This window comes from Nelumbo lutea, chromosome 1, assembly GCF_056320005.1.
Source record: "Nelumbo lutea isolate HS-2025 chromosome 1, American lotus-T2T, whole genome shotgun sequence".
NCBI lineage: Eukaryota > Viridiplantae > Streptophyta > Magnoliopsida > Proteales > Nelumbonaceae > Nelumbo > Nelumbo lutea.
The window spans coordinates 13,546,084-13,561,367 of NC_142684.1; the positions used below are offsets into that span (position 1 = coordinate 13,546,084).

The following is a 15,284-nucleotide window of genomic DNA, read 5'->3' on the forward strand; positions in this document are numbered from 1 at the left end:
CCCCTTGGCATGAGAAGCACTGGTTTGCTTTTTAATGTTTATATACGATGGAAGGTAATATTATCTTTATATTGGTAAAAGCCCCTTCTGAACCAAACAATGCTGTCAAATAAATGTTTTATTTTTCATTAGAAAAAGCATCTTTACTAAACGGATAGTTCAAGCACTTTTTTAGAATTACTTATGAAAAAAGCACTTCTAAAAAATCCCACTTTTTCAGTTTGGGCCATTGTTTGATATCAAACTAGCAGCATGCAACTATCACACACTACAGTAGTATCAGACTTTGTCCATATTTTATTATTTTAGTATTTCTCCCTATCACACACTACAGTGGTATCAGACTTTGTCCATATTTTATTATTTTAGTATTTCTCATCCCCTTCATTCATTAATTTATTTTATGGAAGAATGAGCCTCTGAAATAGGCCATCGATCATAACACTTCTAGAATTGAAAACTTATTAGATCATCCTTCTTCCTCCTAAGCACTTCAAGCACCGACTGTGCAGTGCAGTAAGCGATGGACTGAATGGTGACCATGGGATTCACACCCAACGCCGTTGGAAAGACACTCGAGTCTGCCAGGAACAACCCCTCCACCTCCCACGTCTCCCCTCTCTGGTTCACCACCGACGACTTTGGGTCCACTCCCATTCTGCAGCTGCCCATCTGATGGGCTGAGGATATTGGAGTTCTGAGGTCTCTCAGTGCCCTCCTGCTCTCTTTCTTCACAAACCTCTCAAACTCATTTGAACTCACTTTCTTCACATTCACTTTCCTCCCCATACAATGACTGGTTCCAATCTCTTCTGCTCCTGCTGCTGCCAGTATCCGTAGTATCTTCTCCAGTCCTTGCTTCAGGTGCTCTTCATCCATGGCATCCATCCTGTAGCTGATGGAGCTTGGAGAGTTCACTTGGCCTGAGCCTTTATCTCTGGCCAATGCAAATATGTAGGCCGTCCTTGAGAATTTAGACATCCTTTCTCTCATGTCGACGCTGGATATCCATGGAGTTATCACCGAGAACATACCAGGGTGCAGCATTGGTGTCTGTATCACTGCACCATAGCCAGAGTCCTCGGAGTTTGCAACGACGGTCGACATTGCCGTGATAATGCCACCTTTGTAGCTCTTCTTATCTTTTTCCGGCCACCCACTGTCAGCTGATCTACTTGGGAAGTGACCCCATGCCATCACCACCGGATGGAGATGCAGGTTCTTTCCAATGTTGGAATTCCTCAGCCCACTTCTTTTTAGCAGTGTGGGCGTGCAGAGAGCACCACCGGCGACGATCGTCACCTTCGACTCCAAAACACAGAAATCTTTCCCCCATCCATTGTTGAATTCGAAGACAACCCCAGTTGCTGTGTTACGTTTCCTCCCTTTCTTCCTCTCATGCAAGATTTTCAATGCCTCGCACCCAGGAAGAATCACGCCATTACCAGAATCAACTAAGTCCACCAGCCATGTCTCTGAGGTACCCTTCTTTCTTCCATCCTTGCACCCGAAACAACACCAACCACAGTAGTGATTAGGTGGTGAGTTCCGAGGAGCAGTTATCACTGGGTAGCCCAACTCGGAGCATCCTTTTCTCAACACTGTGTTGCTCAAGCTTTCTTCTTCAACATCAGGCTGAACTCCCATGCGCTTGCAGACAACATCCATGGCCTCTTTGTAAAGCTTGCTACCGAATAACTCAAGCTCATATTCGTTGCACCATTCTCTGATTACATGCTGGGGCGTCCGAATTGAGGCTGACCAATTGATTGTGGAGCCTCCACCGACGGTGGATCCTGCAAGCATAATGACACCCATATCATCGGTGACCATCAATCCTCCGCTTAAGTACATTTCATCCATGGATGGCCCTTCCAGGAGTGAAAGGTTTTTCCTTCCGAAATAGTTTCCCTTCTCTAAGACAGCAACTTTGTAGCCAGCTTTGGCAAGAATGCCTGCAGCAACACCACCGCCGGAGCCTGAACCCACCACAACTGCATCACATCGAATGGTTAAGGAAGGATGTGACGGTGATGGATTATACCGTCGATGAGGATGGAGACGGACATGGAATCCGGACTGCCGCAGAGTTTCGGCGAGTCCTTCTCTGGTTTGTCTTATATTAACGATGCCTCTGTAAAGGGGTTCAAATAGTTCTTCATGTTCATGACCTTGTGGGGTTTTAGTTTCTCGAGTTCGATTGTTTATGAAATCTGGATCAGGACCACAGTAGTCTATACCTCTCCAGGTTGGGTTCTCATTGTTCTCGTCCACCTGAAAAAAGTAAACCAGAACAGTGTAATGTAACAGATGTCATGTCTCAGTCACACCCATGAACAAGAATTTGCAGACAAGAGAAAAAGATTATTTGAGCCCAAATCTCCTGGACCCATTGACCGGTCCAGCCCGTTCAAAAAGTTCTTGGGGCGCCTTGGCAGAAAATTTTCTCCTAAGCCCAGCCCAACATTAAGCCCAAACTTAATAAGGGCTAGGCCCAGTGCCTAAAATCTTCAGCGAGGAATATATACAACTTATGTGGGTATATATATTATTAGGCTTGGGGTGTGGTATGGGTCGGATCGGGCAGCATGCATGATCATCCCTAGATAGGGTCATTTGGGAATGGTTGAATTGGCTGAACTGAATGACCTATTTCTTTGTCTTTTTGTGAATAGTGTAGTCATATAATAAAAATTTTAGGATGTAGCAATCAAGCCAATATGAAGTTCAGCCATTAAAGAGCATACAACCTACTAATGAATCATTTAATAACAGTTAAAAATAGCTGAACTCGATGACTTGTTTGTTTGATTAAGTTACTGGAGATTCTAGGCTCTTTAATTAATGGCTGAAACTGAAGTTTGGTTTATTTTAATATCCTCAAATATTTTATTATTTAATTATTTTATATATCCACTAAAAGACAGTGATAAGTCAATGGATTCAGCCAGTTTAGCCATTACTAGAAGACCCCTTAATGGCTATTTGGCTAAAAGATAAAGAGCCCCTACTATGGTAAAGTTTACCATAAAGCCAAATCTCAGGCTTTCAATCCATGGGGACTAATGTGACAAGTGCTCAGCTTATCAAATTCAACCACTTCAGCTGTTACCAAACAACTCTTAAGTGCTCGTTTGAGAGGGTTAAGCTGAGCATTCAGTTAAGCTGGTTCAACTAGCTGCTTTGAGGCATTCCAGATAAGCTATTGTAGGGACAGCCTAAAAATGACCGACCGACAGTCAAGTTGAAATCTCCAATTTTTTCATCAAACATGGCTTAAAAGCAGTCAATCTAGGGCAGAGAAAAAAAAGCTGCCCTTCAACCCTCGCAAATTGAGGGCAGATTCAATACTCACAATTCACACTATTTTCACAGCCATTTAAAGCCGTGCAGTGGAATATTTCTGTACTTGTACTTTCTTTAGGCTTATTTAGACTGTACTTTACCTCAGAATTCAGATTTGAACAGCAAACCTACAACAATTAAAATTTATGAATACCTCCACTATAACAGTGAAATGACATCAATTTTGAGCTGTCACCTGCCCCCAACTGTACGGTGGAGCTAAAATTTTCAGAGGTGGACTGAACGGTAAAATTCCCTTTTTTTTTATTCATAGGAGATGTTTTCAATGCACGGCTGAGAAGGGCTGTGAGAATGTATGAATACAATTTTGTGAACACCAAATCCAATTTCTCCCAATGTTAAGGTGAGTAAAGAACAACTAGCATCGTTTGTATATAAGTGTCGTCCGGTTGGTATTAGGTGGGTGGCCTCTTTAATACCATTAGTATGTTAATTAATAATTTCTTTTGATTGCTAGTACTATGTTAATAGTTTTAGTAACAAGTACTTAAGAAGCATTGAATTTGTAGGTCCTATCTTGAGGATGATGAACATGGAAAGTGAATCTAATTAAATGCGTCAACCAACTTGAATAGTCTGCCGACAATGATAATGGATAAATTGCTAAGGCCTCTCCTGAAGTTTGGTAATTGCAATTACCTTGCCCGAAAGTTTTTAACATGGTTGCAACTGTTACTACTGAGATTGATTTCTACAGAAAAATAATACAAACTTTGTAAACAACAAAAAGTAGACAATTTAAAGTTGCATCTTTACATTTGAGCGATTAATATGAAAGGAAAATTTGAAAAATAAATCAATTTCAGAAAAGAGATCGTAAGGGTTTGGGCTATCATTTCATATGAAAAGAAAATTTGAAAAAATAAACATTTTATTCAAAAGTAGCTACATGGGTATTTTGGACATTGCCATACCTTTTTTTAGAACATTCTAACAAAGGGGATCTACCTGCAATTATATTAGAAAGTTCGGGGGAGGTGATTGCAATTATCAAACTTCAAAGTAGGTTTCAGCAACAACTAAAAACTTTTGTGGAGATTTAAGAAATTTACCCTAAAAGACAGAAAGAAAAGAAAATCCAACCAAAGAATATATACAACAATAATATGTCTATAATAATTTTAAATGAAGGAGAAAAGAAACTTGGACCCTACATAACTGTCTGATGTTACTCAAATAATTAATAAAGACAAGTGAAATTTTGTTGCTACACATCGCCTTTCAAATCCATGAATTTTAGAGGTTTTATTTTTGCTAGACACATCTTCATCATCTAAGATAAATAGATGGGTCCAACTACAGTGCACCAACAAATATCTGTGGGGCTAAATCAAGACTTCAAGGAATTATTTTTCATTGAAGATAAGCTTGAAAAGATGGCAACTACGATATATCTGTCTCAATCACTCATTTGTGTTTGGGTAAGGAATTTTCCTTTGAGTCCACATCGAAATGTGCCATGCCAAAAGCATTTGACTTTTTGAGAAAAGCCAAAAGTATTTGATTGGCAACCAATCTTACATGCAAACACAAAAATCTATTCTATTTGATAAAATATAATTTATGAAAATAGCTAAGGGTTACTCATATTGAAGTGGAAAGACTTATTATTTATGTAATAAGATACAGAAACAGATGGTCTTCTACTCCAAAGTAGGAAGGTTTAGCTGAACACAATAGTGGTTCAGCAGACGGTGCAACCAATGATATCACTCCACATTAATCATAAAACATACAACTCATATATTTTGTCATTGGTACGAGGCGTTAACATTGGCTCCACAGCCAGTTACACAGGCATCTTGTTCAGCTAATTAATCCGAATTAGATACAGTGACTCAAATGCTATATCTGTACTTTGAACAGTAGTGAATGGCAATTCAAACATCAAATCTAAAAACCAGTGTTTTCAAAACTGGACTGGATCAGATGGTCAGACTGGAAAAACCAGGAAGCATTTATTTGACTGGTTCTATTTTATCCCAAAACTACTATTTGGTAAAAAATTGTTGATTTGATCAATGAATCACTGATCCAGATGGTCATACCATCGAACTGTTTGACCCTAGAACGGTTTTTGGCCATTTTTTTTGGGTCTTTAATTTTCTTTTTACTTTTTGTCAGAGTAAGCTATCTGTTTGGACCGGAAGGTTAGACCCTTCGACAAGGGAACTGAAACCCATAATTATTCCCTGTCCGGTCCAATTTTAAAAACCTTGCTGAAAATCAAAGAATGGGGATTGGAGGGATGTTACAGGGAGGCTTTGACCCTTGGCAAACAAGAGAGATTGTTATCTGAAACTGTGCTTTGAGTCTAGGGATGGCAAGATCATCTAAAGCTATTATTTTATCAGTGAGTGTTGCTTAGGGTTTCAATGAGATGGGATGGATTTTATGAAAATCCATATTCACCCTCTTTTATATCATGGCTACTTCTGTGGCGGGACCATTGCTGCCGTGATGTTGGTGGTGGTTACTGGTTAGGGGTTTTGCCCAAGCCCAAGAAAATCCAGTTAGATTTCGACTTGTAAACCTTCGCGTAATCCATATGTAATTGGAGATCGATATACAGTACAAAACCTGGTATGCTTGAATTTCACATTCGAGATTTAACCAAGAAGTAAATAATCCTCTTTTTTGCCTTCAAAAAAAATCCTCTTTTTAAATTGTTTTTTGTTTAGCTATATATTATAACCAGTTATTGCCAGTAAATTAGACCTCAACCACTTTTGACATGGGCACATTTTGGTATGGACTGGAAGGAAAATTCTTTATTGTCCAAACGCAAGCGCAGATGATCTAAACTGAATTTTATCAACCATTCACTTTTTTGCTTCATGATGCAGTTTATTTATTTATTTTTTCATATGATGGCATCATAGATTTTATATATATATATAATTTTTTATCAGATTAAATTTTAATTTGATTGAATAAAATTGAATATGCATTATCTGATACAATTATTAATTATTAATTGGATGTAAATTCTAACATCCAAATTCAGGATAATTGGTTATCGAACATTTAGAATTTATTAAAAACCCTACCTGCTCCAAATTACATAATATCATATGAAAAATCTATGATGTTAGGAATATATAACATCATAGATTTTTATAAATAGTTAACACGTTTACGATACTGATTAATCGGTCACAAGATTTCCAGATATTATATGTATTTCTGATATCATGGTCGAACCCCATAAAATACTAATATTCATTGAATGGAAATTGTTAAATTTTCAATGAACCCGAACCCCAACGCTGTTGGGTTATCACTTATCAGTTAACACAAAGTTGAAAAATAACAAACCCAACAAACCCTTATCCGATGCAGTTGAAGTTCTTCTAATTAATAGGGTAATCGGACTTAAAGCGTTTAGTTTTAACGTATGTAGGGAAATGAAACAGGAGAAGCAATATTAATTACCTGAGTGAAGAAGATGAAGAAGACCAGATACTTGAGAGTCTTGAAGAGCATCCTGTAGATGTTAAACGAACTGGAGGACCATGACAGGAGTATCTTCTCCCGTTTCTTCTGAGAAACTTGAGAGAACCTCTGGAAATAAGGAAATTGGGTTGATAAACTCGGTATTCCACACAGTATGAACGTTCCAAACCAAGTTGACAACAGCCACAGCGCCAATAGTAGAACACCCAGCATCGGATGTTCTATCTTTCCACTTAAAAATCCTCCAACCTACAACACTCAGATCGATCAACAAAGGCATTATTAGAGAAACAATAAATGAAAGATGTTAATAATTAGGATAGAACTGTGAGAACATATATATAATTGCTTTTTGGGTCTTACCAGCTCTGGAGTTCCAGCCATGGAAGCCGAGGTTCTGTAGAATTTAAACAAAGAGTCCTCAAGTTGTTCAGAGCAGTTGATATCTGGGAAGACAGACGGCAAGAGGGTGTCGCTGAAAGCAGTGAGTACTTCCATTTGACGAGGGGAGAGTGAATTCACGTATGGTTTTTTCTCACCCGGCAGGAGACTTGGTGAATGAAGCTCATTGGGAGCTTTCGTCGATTTTGATTCTGGGTCAGTATGGATGCTATCAAGATCGATTACTGTATGCCCAACTCCTCCATTCGTCGGAAAATTACTGAATTTCGCGGCTCCGTTGCCGTTCATTTCTCCTTATTGTGAATGCTACAGAGACAGAGACAGATAGAGAGAGAGAGAAGTGAAGAGGTTAGAAACGCCACGAGGAGGATATGAGGCATCAAACGACGACCACGAATTAATGCCACGAAGGGGGCGATGAGGAACCGAAGTCTGTGACTTACGGGTTCTAATTTTAAAACGAAAAAATAAATAGTACTGGATATGTGGAATGCTCCTCCAACCAAAACTAACTCCATTAATTCTGCATTTTCTTGCCCAACTACCCTTCGCCTTCGTTTCCACACATACGATATATCGTACAAGAGTCGATACTTCGTTTTCTTTTTCTCCATCAACTTTTCTCTTATCAGTTTCTGTCTTTCTCATAATCTTCAAGTTTCTGATATATCTTGATCACATTGTTTTTTTTTTTCTTTTTTTTTTTTTGTGTGTGTGTGTTTCGATTGGCGATCGGTTGAGCTATATTGTCAGGAATTTATGAACTCCACCAACTTCTATGGTTTTACTTGGTAATAAGAGTTTCATTGTTTTTTGCGTAAAAAAAAAAAATTGCACTTTCATTCAATCAATGAGCCAATGACAGGTCTTCCATCAAAGCAACGAAGCGCGTATTTAGCTGAACGTATGGGGAAAAAAATCTGCCGCGACTGTAGTAGTGATCAGTGACAAAGTCCTCCCTGTGCTTTTTTTTTTTTTTTGCGATAAAGAAAGTTAACACGGTGACAAAGTCCTCCCTGTGCTTTTTTTCTGCGATAAAGGCCCCTGAACTTTACCCATTAGACAAATACCCCCTGAACTTTAACGGAAAACATTAAATTACGAAATTACCTCACTAATTTTTTTTTTTATATTTTCTTTTTCTTGCCCTTTTTCTTTTAAAACCTATTTAATCTCCGCATAACTCTTTCTCTCTCTCATTGAATCCTCAATTCCACAATAAATTATCGCACAAGGCCAACGGTTCCACGGGAAAGGCCAGGGCTTTATTCTCAACCAAGCGGGGGGTTTTATATCCATTTAAACCTCAGATTAGGTCCTCCTCCGGAGGGTATAGAAGAATCCGAGACACCGATGGACAACAAAGGCTTTAGTGCATGTAGCGCTGTCGGGGAAGCTATTGGTGATAGCAAGTGATCAAGGGTGATTTGGCCCGACCTAGCGAGAAGGGGACACGTGAGCACGATCTGATCAAGGGATGGCAGTTCAGCCTGGAAAGCCTAGTTCGCAACATTTGGAGCTCGGGTATTCAGCCGCCTCGGCCCAAAACCCACCTCAGTGTAGAAGCACCTCGACATCCAATCCAGTTCAAGACTGAAGAATCGAAGTACTAGCTCAGAGCAAATAACCGAATCGCCACGCAACCGACTCCAGAGGTCTCTCCAACAAATCCCAAGATACTCGAGATCACGATGAGCTAACTGATCCCGAATTTTCTGAGATCACAATGATGACTCATCCCGGCTCCACTAGAGTCAGAGGTGAAACAATAAGCCTTATCTACATACTGTTCCTTTGGAAGCGGAACGAACCTTATCTCCATACCCCGGAGATCCCAGAGCTTTTTGGTGAGACCCATGACTACTCTAGTATATAAAGGCAGAACCCTCAAGGCAAAGGTACATGTGATTACTCTACTCTCTAGCAATCAAGCTCTCAAGCACTCAGCTCGCATTTACAGTATACTGACTTAAGCATCAGAGAGACCTCGTTGGGTTAGCCACCTCGGGTTCTCTGATAGATTGTTTTGCAGCCTGATCCAGCTCGCCGTCCACCTGGAGTCCAGATCGTCCTCCATCTAGGAGTGTAGTTAGATCGCGCACCATCAATTGGCGCCGTCTGTGCGAATTCGATCGAAAGATCATTCCTACCTCTTTGCAACTTCAATTTCAATGGCATCCTCCAGCCACACCGGGAAAAGCGTCGAGATGAACACCACTGGAGGGCAAGCCTAGTAGCCAACCTTTCCCCAAGCCCCTATGGTATGCATCAGACAATTCACCATTCCGCTCACAACGTCTATAGTCCCATCATTAACTGCACTACTGAGCACCGCACAGGTAAGCGCCCTGCTTCCCCTGGTGGTAAGCGCAACTTTCTCTGAGCCCTCTGTGGTTCCTCCTTGAGTGGGGAGTTCCCAGTTCCAAGACCTCATTCAGTGCGTCCGGGCCATTCAGATCCAAATGCAATAGGTCCAGCAGTTTCCACAGTATCAACATTATTACTTCTATCATCAATATCAACACCGGTTCCTTCCACTGCAGCTAAACCAGCAGCTGGTTCCACCTCGACACCCAGGGCCCCATCACGGTCAGAACCCGAATCGCCTTGGAGTTAACTAGAACATCAACCAATCCCCTCATCGGGGCGAAGAGACCTCACAAGCACCGTTTCCTCTCAGGAATCAGGTCTCACCCCAAGGGAGGAGAGACAGTCAACATACTCCATCAACCTCACAAGGAAATCTCAGAAATAGGTCCAGGGATAGTCAACTGAATCCACCTCGGCACTCATAGCAAGAGAATGATGGTTCGTGAGCAGATAACCACTTCGGGGTTCGAAGTGCGAATTCAAGACAGGACCTCTTCGTCCCTTGTGATAGTCAGCCCCAGAATCCCTCAAGAAACCAGGATCTGCCTCGCGACAGGGCCGCAACACTAGACCGAACTGAAGTCAATAGCACCAATGCCGAACTAGTGAGGAAACAGTAGTGGAGACGTCGCAAGACACGCCGTACCTCAGTCAAGAACAACCCGCTAGCAAAGCCAAGCGAGCGAGAAGAGCAAACCAAAGGGAAGGAAGAAGTGAGCTCGGTGGCTACAAAGACCACTCCTCCACTACTTTGCAGGTCATCTCCTTTGTCTGCCGAGCTCTTGGCGGCCCCGATGCCAAAAGGCTTCAAGATGCCCCTGTTAGACAAGTACGATAGGTCTTTCGATCCTAACGACCATGTGTACTCTTTCCAGTCCTAGATGCACCTACCTGGGGCTGATGAGTCTTGCATGTGTGTAGCCTTCTCTACTACCTTTAAAGGGGTAGTTCGAACCTGGTATCAGAACCTCGCACCGGGATCAATCAAAAGCTGGTCATAGTTTGCTGACTTGTTCACTGCACATTTCATCACCGACAAAAAGTGTCCGAAATCCCAAGAAAGCCTTCTCAATGTGGTTCAGAGGGAAGGAGAATCAATCAGGAGCTATGTCAAATGCTTCAATGACATCTGCCTACAGATACCGGATCTCGACCCGGTAATGAGGCTCATTGCAACCAAGAACGGAATTACCCACAAGGAATTCAAATGGCATGTTGTAGGAAACAAACTGAAGGACATTACCGAGTTCCTAAAGCTCGTAGATCAGTTCATTGGCACCGAGGAGGAGATCAATCAGAAGGTCGATAACCCATCCTCGGAGAAGAGGAAGAGAGAAGGTGAAGGAACGAGTAGTGGTGGACAAAAGAGGAAGAAAAGCAAGTCCCCAAGAAGGAGAAGAAACACCTAGAAGTCAGTCCCCCTCGCGATCTCGTAAATCAGGTCGGCGCTCCAGGACCCCTCTTGTGGAGAGAACGAACTATACACCCCTAAATGCTAAAAGAGGAGAGATCCTAATGGCCATTAAGGATTCCTCCTTCGTCAAATGGCCTCACAGGTTAAGAGGAGACTCAACAGCAAGAAACCCAAACGTTTATTGCCACTTTCATCGAGATCACGGGGCACAATACAAAGAAATGTAGGAACCTCCGCGATGAGATCGAGGAACTCATCCGATGTGGACACCTGAAGAATTTCTCCTTGTGCGAAGAAAGAAGATAGATAAATCAGCAGGCAGACCGACAGGGAGATCAAAGGAATGCCCCAGAAGCTAGTAGGCGAAACAAGCAACCGCCATGACAGTTGCTAGAAGAGAGACTGACCCACGGGGTAATTAACATGATTACCAGCAGGTCCATTATCGCGGGGTGTACCTCGGCATTCGGGAGGACCTCGGTGTGTGAGCTATAAAATGAAGAAGAAAACTCGCCAAAATGACATCGGCTTAAAGGACCGATATACTTCACTAAAGACGATGCACGCGGGATCCAGTATCCTCACAACGATGCCCTGGTAGTAAAGTTGTGGATCAATGACTTCGAAGTAAAGAGAATACTGGTAGACTCGGGCAGTTCGACCGACATACTCTTCAAGGTGACGTTCGATAAATTACAGCTACAGTAGAGCGACCTGAAACTGGTTGACACCCCTTTAGTAGGGTTCAGTGGTGAGGTGCTCAGACCTCTTGGGCGAGTCACAGTACCTGTAGAAGCCGACACGTGGCCAAACATCGTGCGGTTTGACCACACCTTCCTAGTAGTCGCGACTCCCTCCCCCTATAACGCCATAGTAGGTCGGCCCATCACGCATGTTCTATGTGCGGTAGTATCCACTTACTATCTGGCGATAAAGTTCCTAAGTCATTACGGGGTGGGAGTCATGCGAGGTGACCAGCTCGAATCGCGCAAATGCTACATAGCTGCTTTTAAAGGGAAGGCGGAGCTAGTAGAAGATGTCGAGCTCAAGCGACCTGTGGAGTATACCGACGAGCGAGCTGCCCCGACAGAGGAGATGGTTCACATACCAGTCTCTGTTGACGAACCGGTCAAGACTCTCCAGATCGGTGCCTCGATCAACGAACCACTCCGCTCCCAGCTAGTAAGTTTCTTACTAAAAAACTTAGATATTTTTGCTTGGTCCGCGGTAGAAATGCCCATAATTGATTCAAAAGTTATAATTCACAAATTGAACACCAACCCTTTAGTCAGGCTAGTAAGGCAGAAGAAACGCAACCTCGCCCTAGAACGTTGGAGGGTAGTCAATGAAAAGGTTGGAAAGCTCCTAGCAACAGAATTCATCAGGGAAGTCGATTACTCGAGCTGGGTGGCTAACCCAGTTCTGGTGAAAAAGGCCAATGGCAAGTGGCACATGTGCGTCGATTACACTGACCTGAATAGAGCCTGCCCGAAAGATTGCTTCCCGTTGCCCAAGATCGACTGCCTAGTGAACGCGACCTCAGGATATGAGTTGCTGAGCTTACTAAATGCCTATTCCGGTTACAACCAGATTAGGATGGACCCTGTTGACGGAGAGAAGACTGCCTTCATAATTGAGCTCGGGTTATACTGTTACAAGGTCATACCCTTCGGATTAAAAAATGCTGGGGCAACCTTTCAGTGCCTTGTATATAAGATTTTTGAGTCGTTAATTGGTAATAAAGTAGAATGTTATGTTGATGACATGGTCGTGAAAATCCAGTTTTCGAATTTTTTATTGAATGATTTAAAAAGTGTTTTCCAAATTTTGTAAAAATATAATATGAAGTTAAATCCAAACAAGTGCATCTTTGGAATCACCTCGGGAAAATTCCTAGGCTATATAATCAACCGACATGGCATCGAAGCCAACCCGGATAAAATAAAAGTCATCCTAGATATGAGACAACCCCACAAAATAAAAGAGGCTTAGAGGTTGACTGGCCGGATAGCCGCCCTGAGCCACTTCATGTCCAAGTCGGCAGATCATTGCCTACCCTTTTTCAAAGCCATAAAAAGAATAAAGACTTCGAATGGACTGAAGAATCAAGCTGAAAAGATACTTAGGTACTGCCCTAGTTTTAACTCGACCCGAGGAAGGGGATGTATTAAAGCTGTACCTCTCCGCGAGCGATGAGGTGGTCAGCTCGATACTAATCAAATAAGTAGATTGGGTCCAACGACCCATCTACTATGTTAGTAAAATTTTGTAGGACGCAGAAACCATGTACCCGAAGATCAAGAAATTAGCATATGCGCTAATCATAGCAGTTTGCAAGCTTAGCCCATACTACCCACACTATCGTCATCGTCACCAACAAACCTCTGAGTTAGATTTTGCTCAAACCCAAAGTGTCTGGTAGAATGACAAAGTGGTCTATCAAACTAAGTGAGTACGATATCCAGTATGAGCCTTGGACCGCAATCAAATCTCAAGTCTTGGCTGATTTTGTAGCAGAATGCACATTCAGTACCACAACCCCCGAGTCGGCCGAGCTTGAACACATGATGGGAGCTTCAACCAGTGTGGCGCTAGTCCCGGTCAGAGCAGGACCGGCTTGGGATGAGGAGCCCTGGATTCTCCACATCGACGGCTCGTCCAACTAGCAAGGAAGCAGTGCAGGACTGATTCTATACGGTCCAAGCGAAGTGAAGCTGGAATACACATTCGGTTCAGATTTACGGTAGAATATGAAGCATTGGTCACCGGATTAACCCTAACAAGGGAAATGAAGGCAAAACACCTCATCATATGCAGTGACTCGCAACTAGTGGTCAACCGAGTTACTGGTGAGTACGAAGCCCGTGACTCCATTATGGCAGCTTATTTGGCCAAAGTCAGAGAGATCCTGCACAGCTTCATCTTCTACTTCATCAGACAAATCACAAGGTCCGAGAACGCCAAGGCCGACGCCTTGTCTTGACTAGCCAGTACAAGCAGTAACACCATGCGGATCATGTACATTGAGGATTTACCTCGGCATAGCATTCTCCGGGGGGCAGAAGTGGTCTCTCCCGTATCACAAGCGGAACCGAGCTGGATCGGCCCACTCATAAGTTATCTGCTTCATGGGACCCAACCTGCAGAATGCAATGTGGCCTGAAGGGTAGAGCTTCAGTCAGCTAAGTACGTCCTTATAGACAGACAGTTTATAGAAGATCTTTCATGCTCCCCTACCAACGCTGCTTGCAACTCTCAGAGGCCGAGCATGTACTCTGCGACAACCATGAAGGCTTGTGCGGCGGACACTTGGGGGGCAGAGCTCTCGCATAGGAAGCATTGCGGCAAGGCTATTACTGGCCCACGATGAAGATAGATGCACTCGAGCTCATCAAGAAGTGCGATAGGTGTCAGAGGCATGCCAACATTCACCATTGACCCGCAGTTGATCTGAAATACCTTACTAGCCAATGGCTCTTCGTGCAGTGGGGAATTGACATCCTTGGCCTTTTTCTGCCAGCAATAGGACAGAGGAGGTTCCTGGTCGTAGCAGTAGACAACTTTACGAAGTGGGTGGAAGCCAAACCTTTGGTAACAATCACAACACACAACATACAGAATTTCTCCTGGAAAAACATAGCATGTCAGTTCGGGCTACCTCGGGTACTTATCTCCAACAATGGGAAGTAGTTTGAGGATATCAAGTTTCAAAACTGATGTGCCAAAATGAGAATTCAACAAAATTTCACCTCGATGGCACACCCTCAGGTGAGCGGGCAAGCAGAAGTCACTAACAGAGCGATACTTCATGGACTGAAAGCTCGCTTAGCTTGAGCCAAGGGGTTGTGGGTGGACGAATTGCCCAGTGTCCTTTGGGCCTATCGAACTACCATTAAGACCGCCAAAGGTGAAACCCCCTTCAACCTTACGTATGGCATAGAGGCAGTGATTCCAGAAGAAATCGAGGTACCCACATTACGATTGGGGGCCTACGATGAGGAGGCGAATGATGACGAGCTCCGTACCAACCTAGACCTGATAGAAGAAGTACGAGACCTAGATTACATCTGAACCGCAACTTATCAACAAAGAGTATCTTGGTACTATAACGCCCATGTCAGAAAATGACATTTCCGCATCAGCGACCTAGTTCTTCGGAAGGTTATGGTACCTGAGCCCGACGTTTGTAAGCTCACACCAAATTGCGAAGGTCCGTACCAAGTAGGACGGGTGTTCGAGGAAGGCACGTATGAGCTTGAGACTTTGGAAGGGAAGT

General features: G+C 42.9%; 1 protein-coding gene and 1 long non-coding RNA gene across 2 annotated transcripts; both read right to left on the bottom strand.

Moving 5' to 3' along the window:
* Window positions 1–196: 196 nt before the first annotated feature.
* On the bottom strand, window positions 197–7,949 carry LOC148873589 (long-chain-alcohol oxidase FAO4A-like). The gene is made up of 3 exons (XM_088966141.1): window positions 7,186–7,949; window positions 6,802–7,071; window positions 197–2,274 (listed from the first exon to the last, which is right to left on the bottom strand). The coding sequence occupies exons 1-3, from the start codon at window positions 7,510–7,512 to the stop codon at window positions 448–450; spliced, it is 2,424 nt and encodes an 807-aa protein (XP_088822267.1). The 5' UTR covers window positions 7,513–7,949; the 3' UTR covers window positions 197–447.
* LOC148873590 (uncharacterized) lies at window positions 4,220–6,795 on the bottom strand. Its single transcript, XR_016105549.1, has 2 exons — window positions 5,947–6,795; window positions 4,220–5,899 (listed from the first exon to the last, which is right to left on the bottom strand). It is a non-coding gene; the product is annotated as an uncharacterized LOC148873590 (long non-coding RNA).
* Window positions 7,950–15,284: the final 7,335 nt, after the last annotated feature.

Bases quoted from the DNA above. Each gene is read 5' to 3' on its own strand.
- LOC148873589 (XM_088966141.1), bottom strand. From the start codon at position 7,512: ATGAACGGCAACGGAGCCGCGAAATTCAGTAATTTTCCGACGAATGGA. The intron at 7,072-7,185 runs GTAAGACCCAAA...TGAGTGTTGTAG, and splicing joins TGGCTGGAACTCCAGAGCTG to GTTGGAGGATTTTTAAGTGG. The intron at 2,275-6,801 runs GTAATTAATATT...TACTTTTTTCAG, and splicing joins TCTTCATCTTCTTCACTCAG to GTGGACGAGAACAATGAGAA.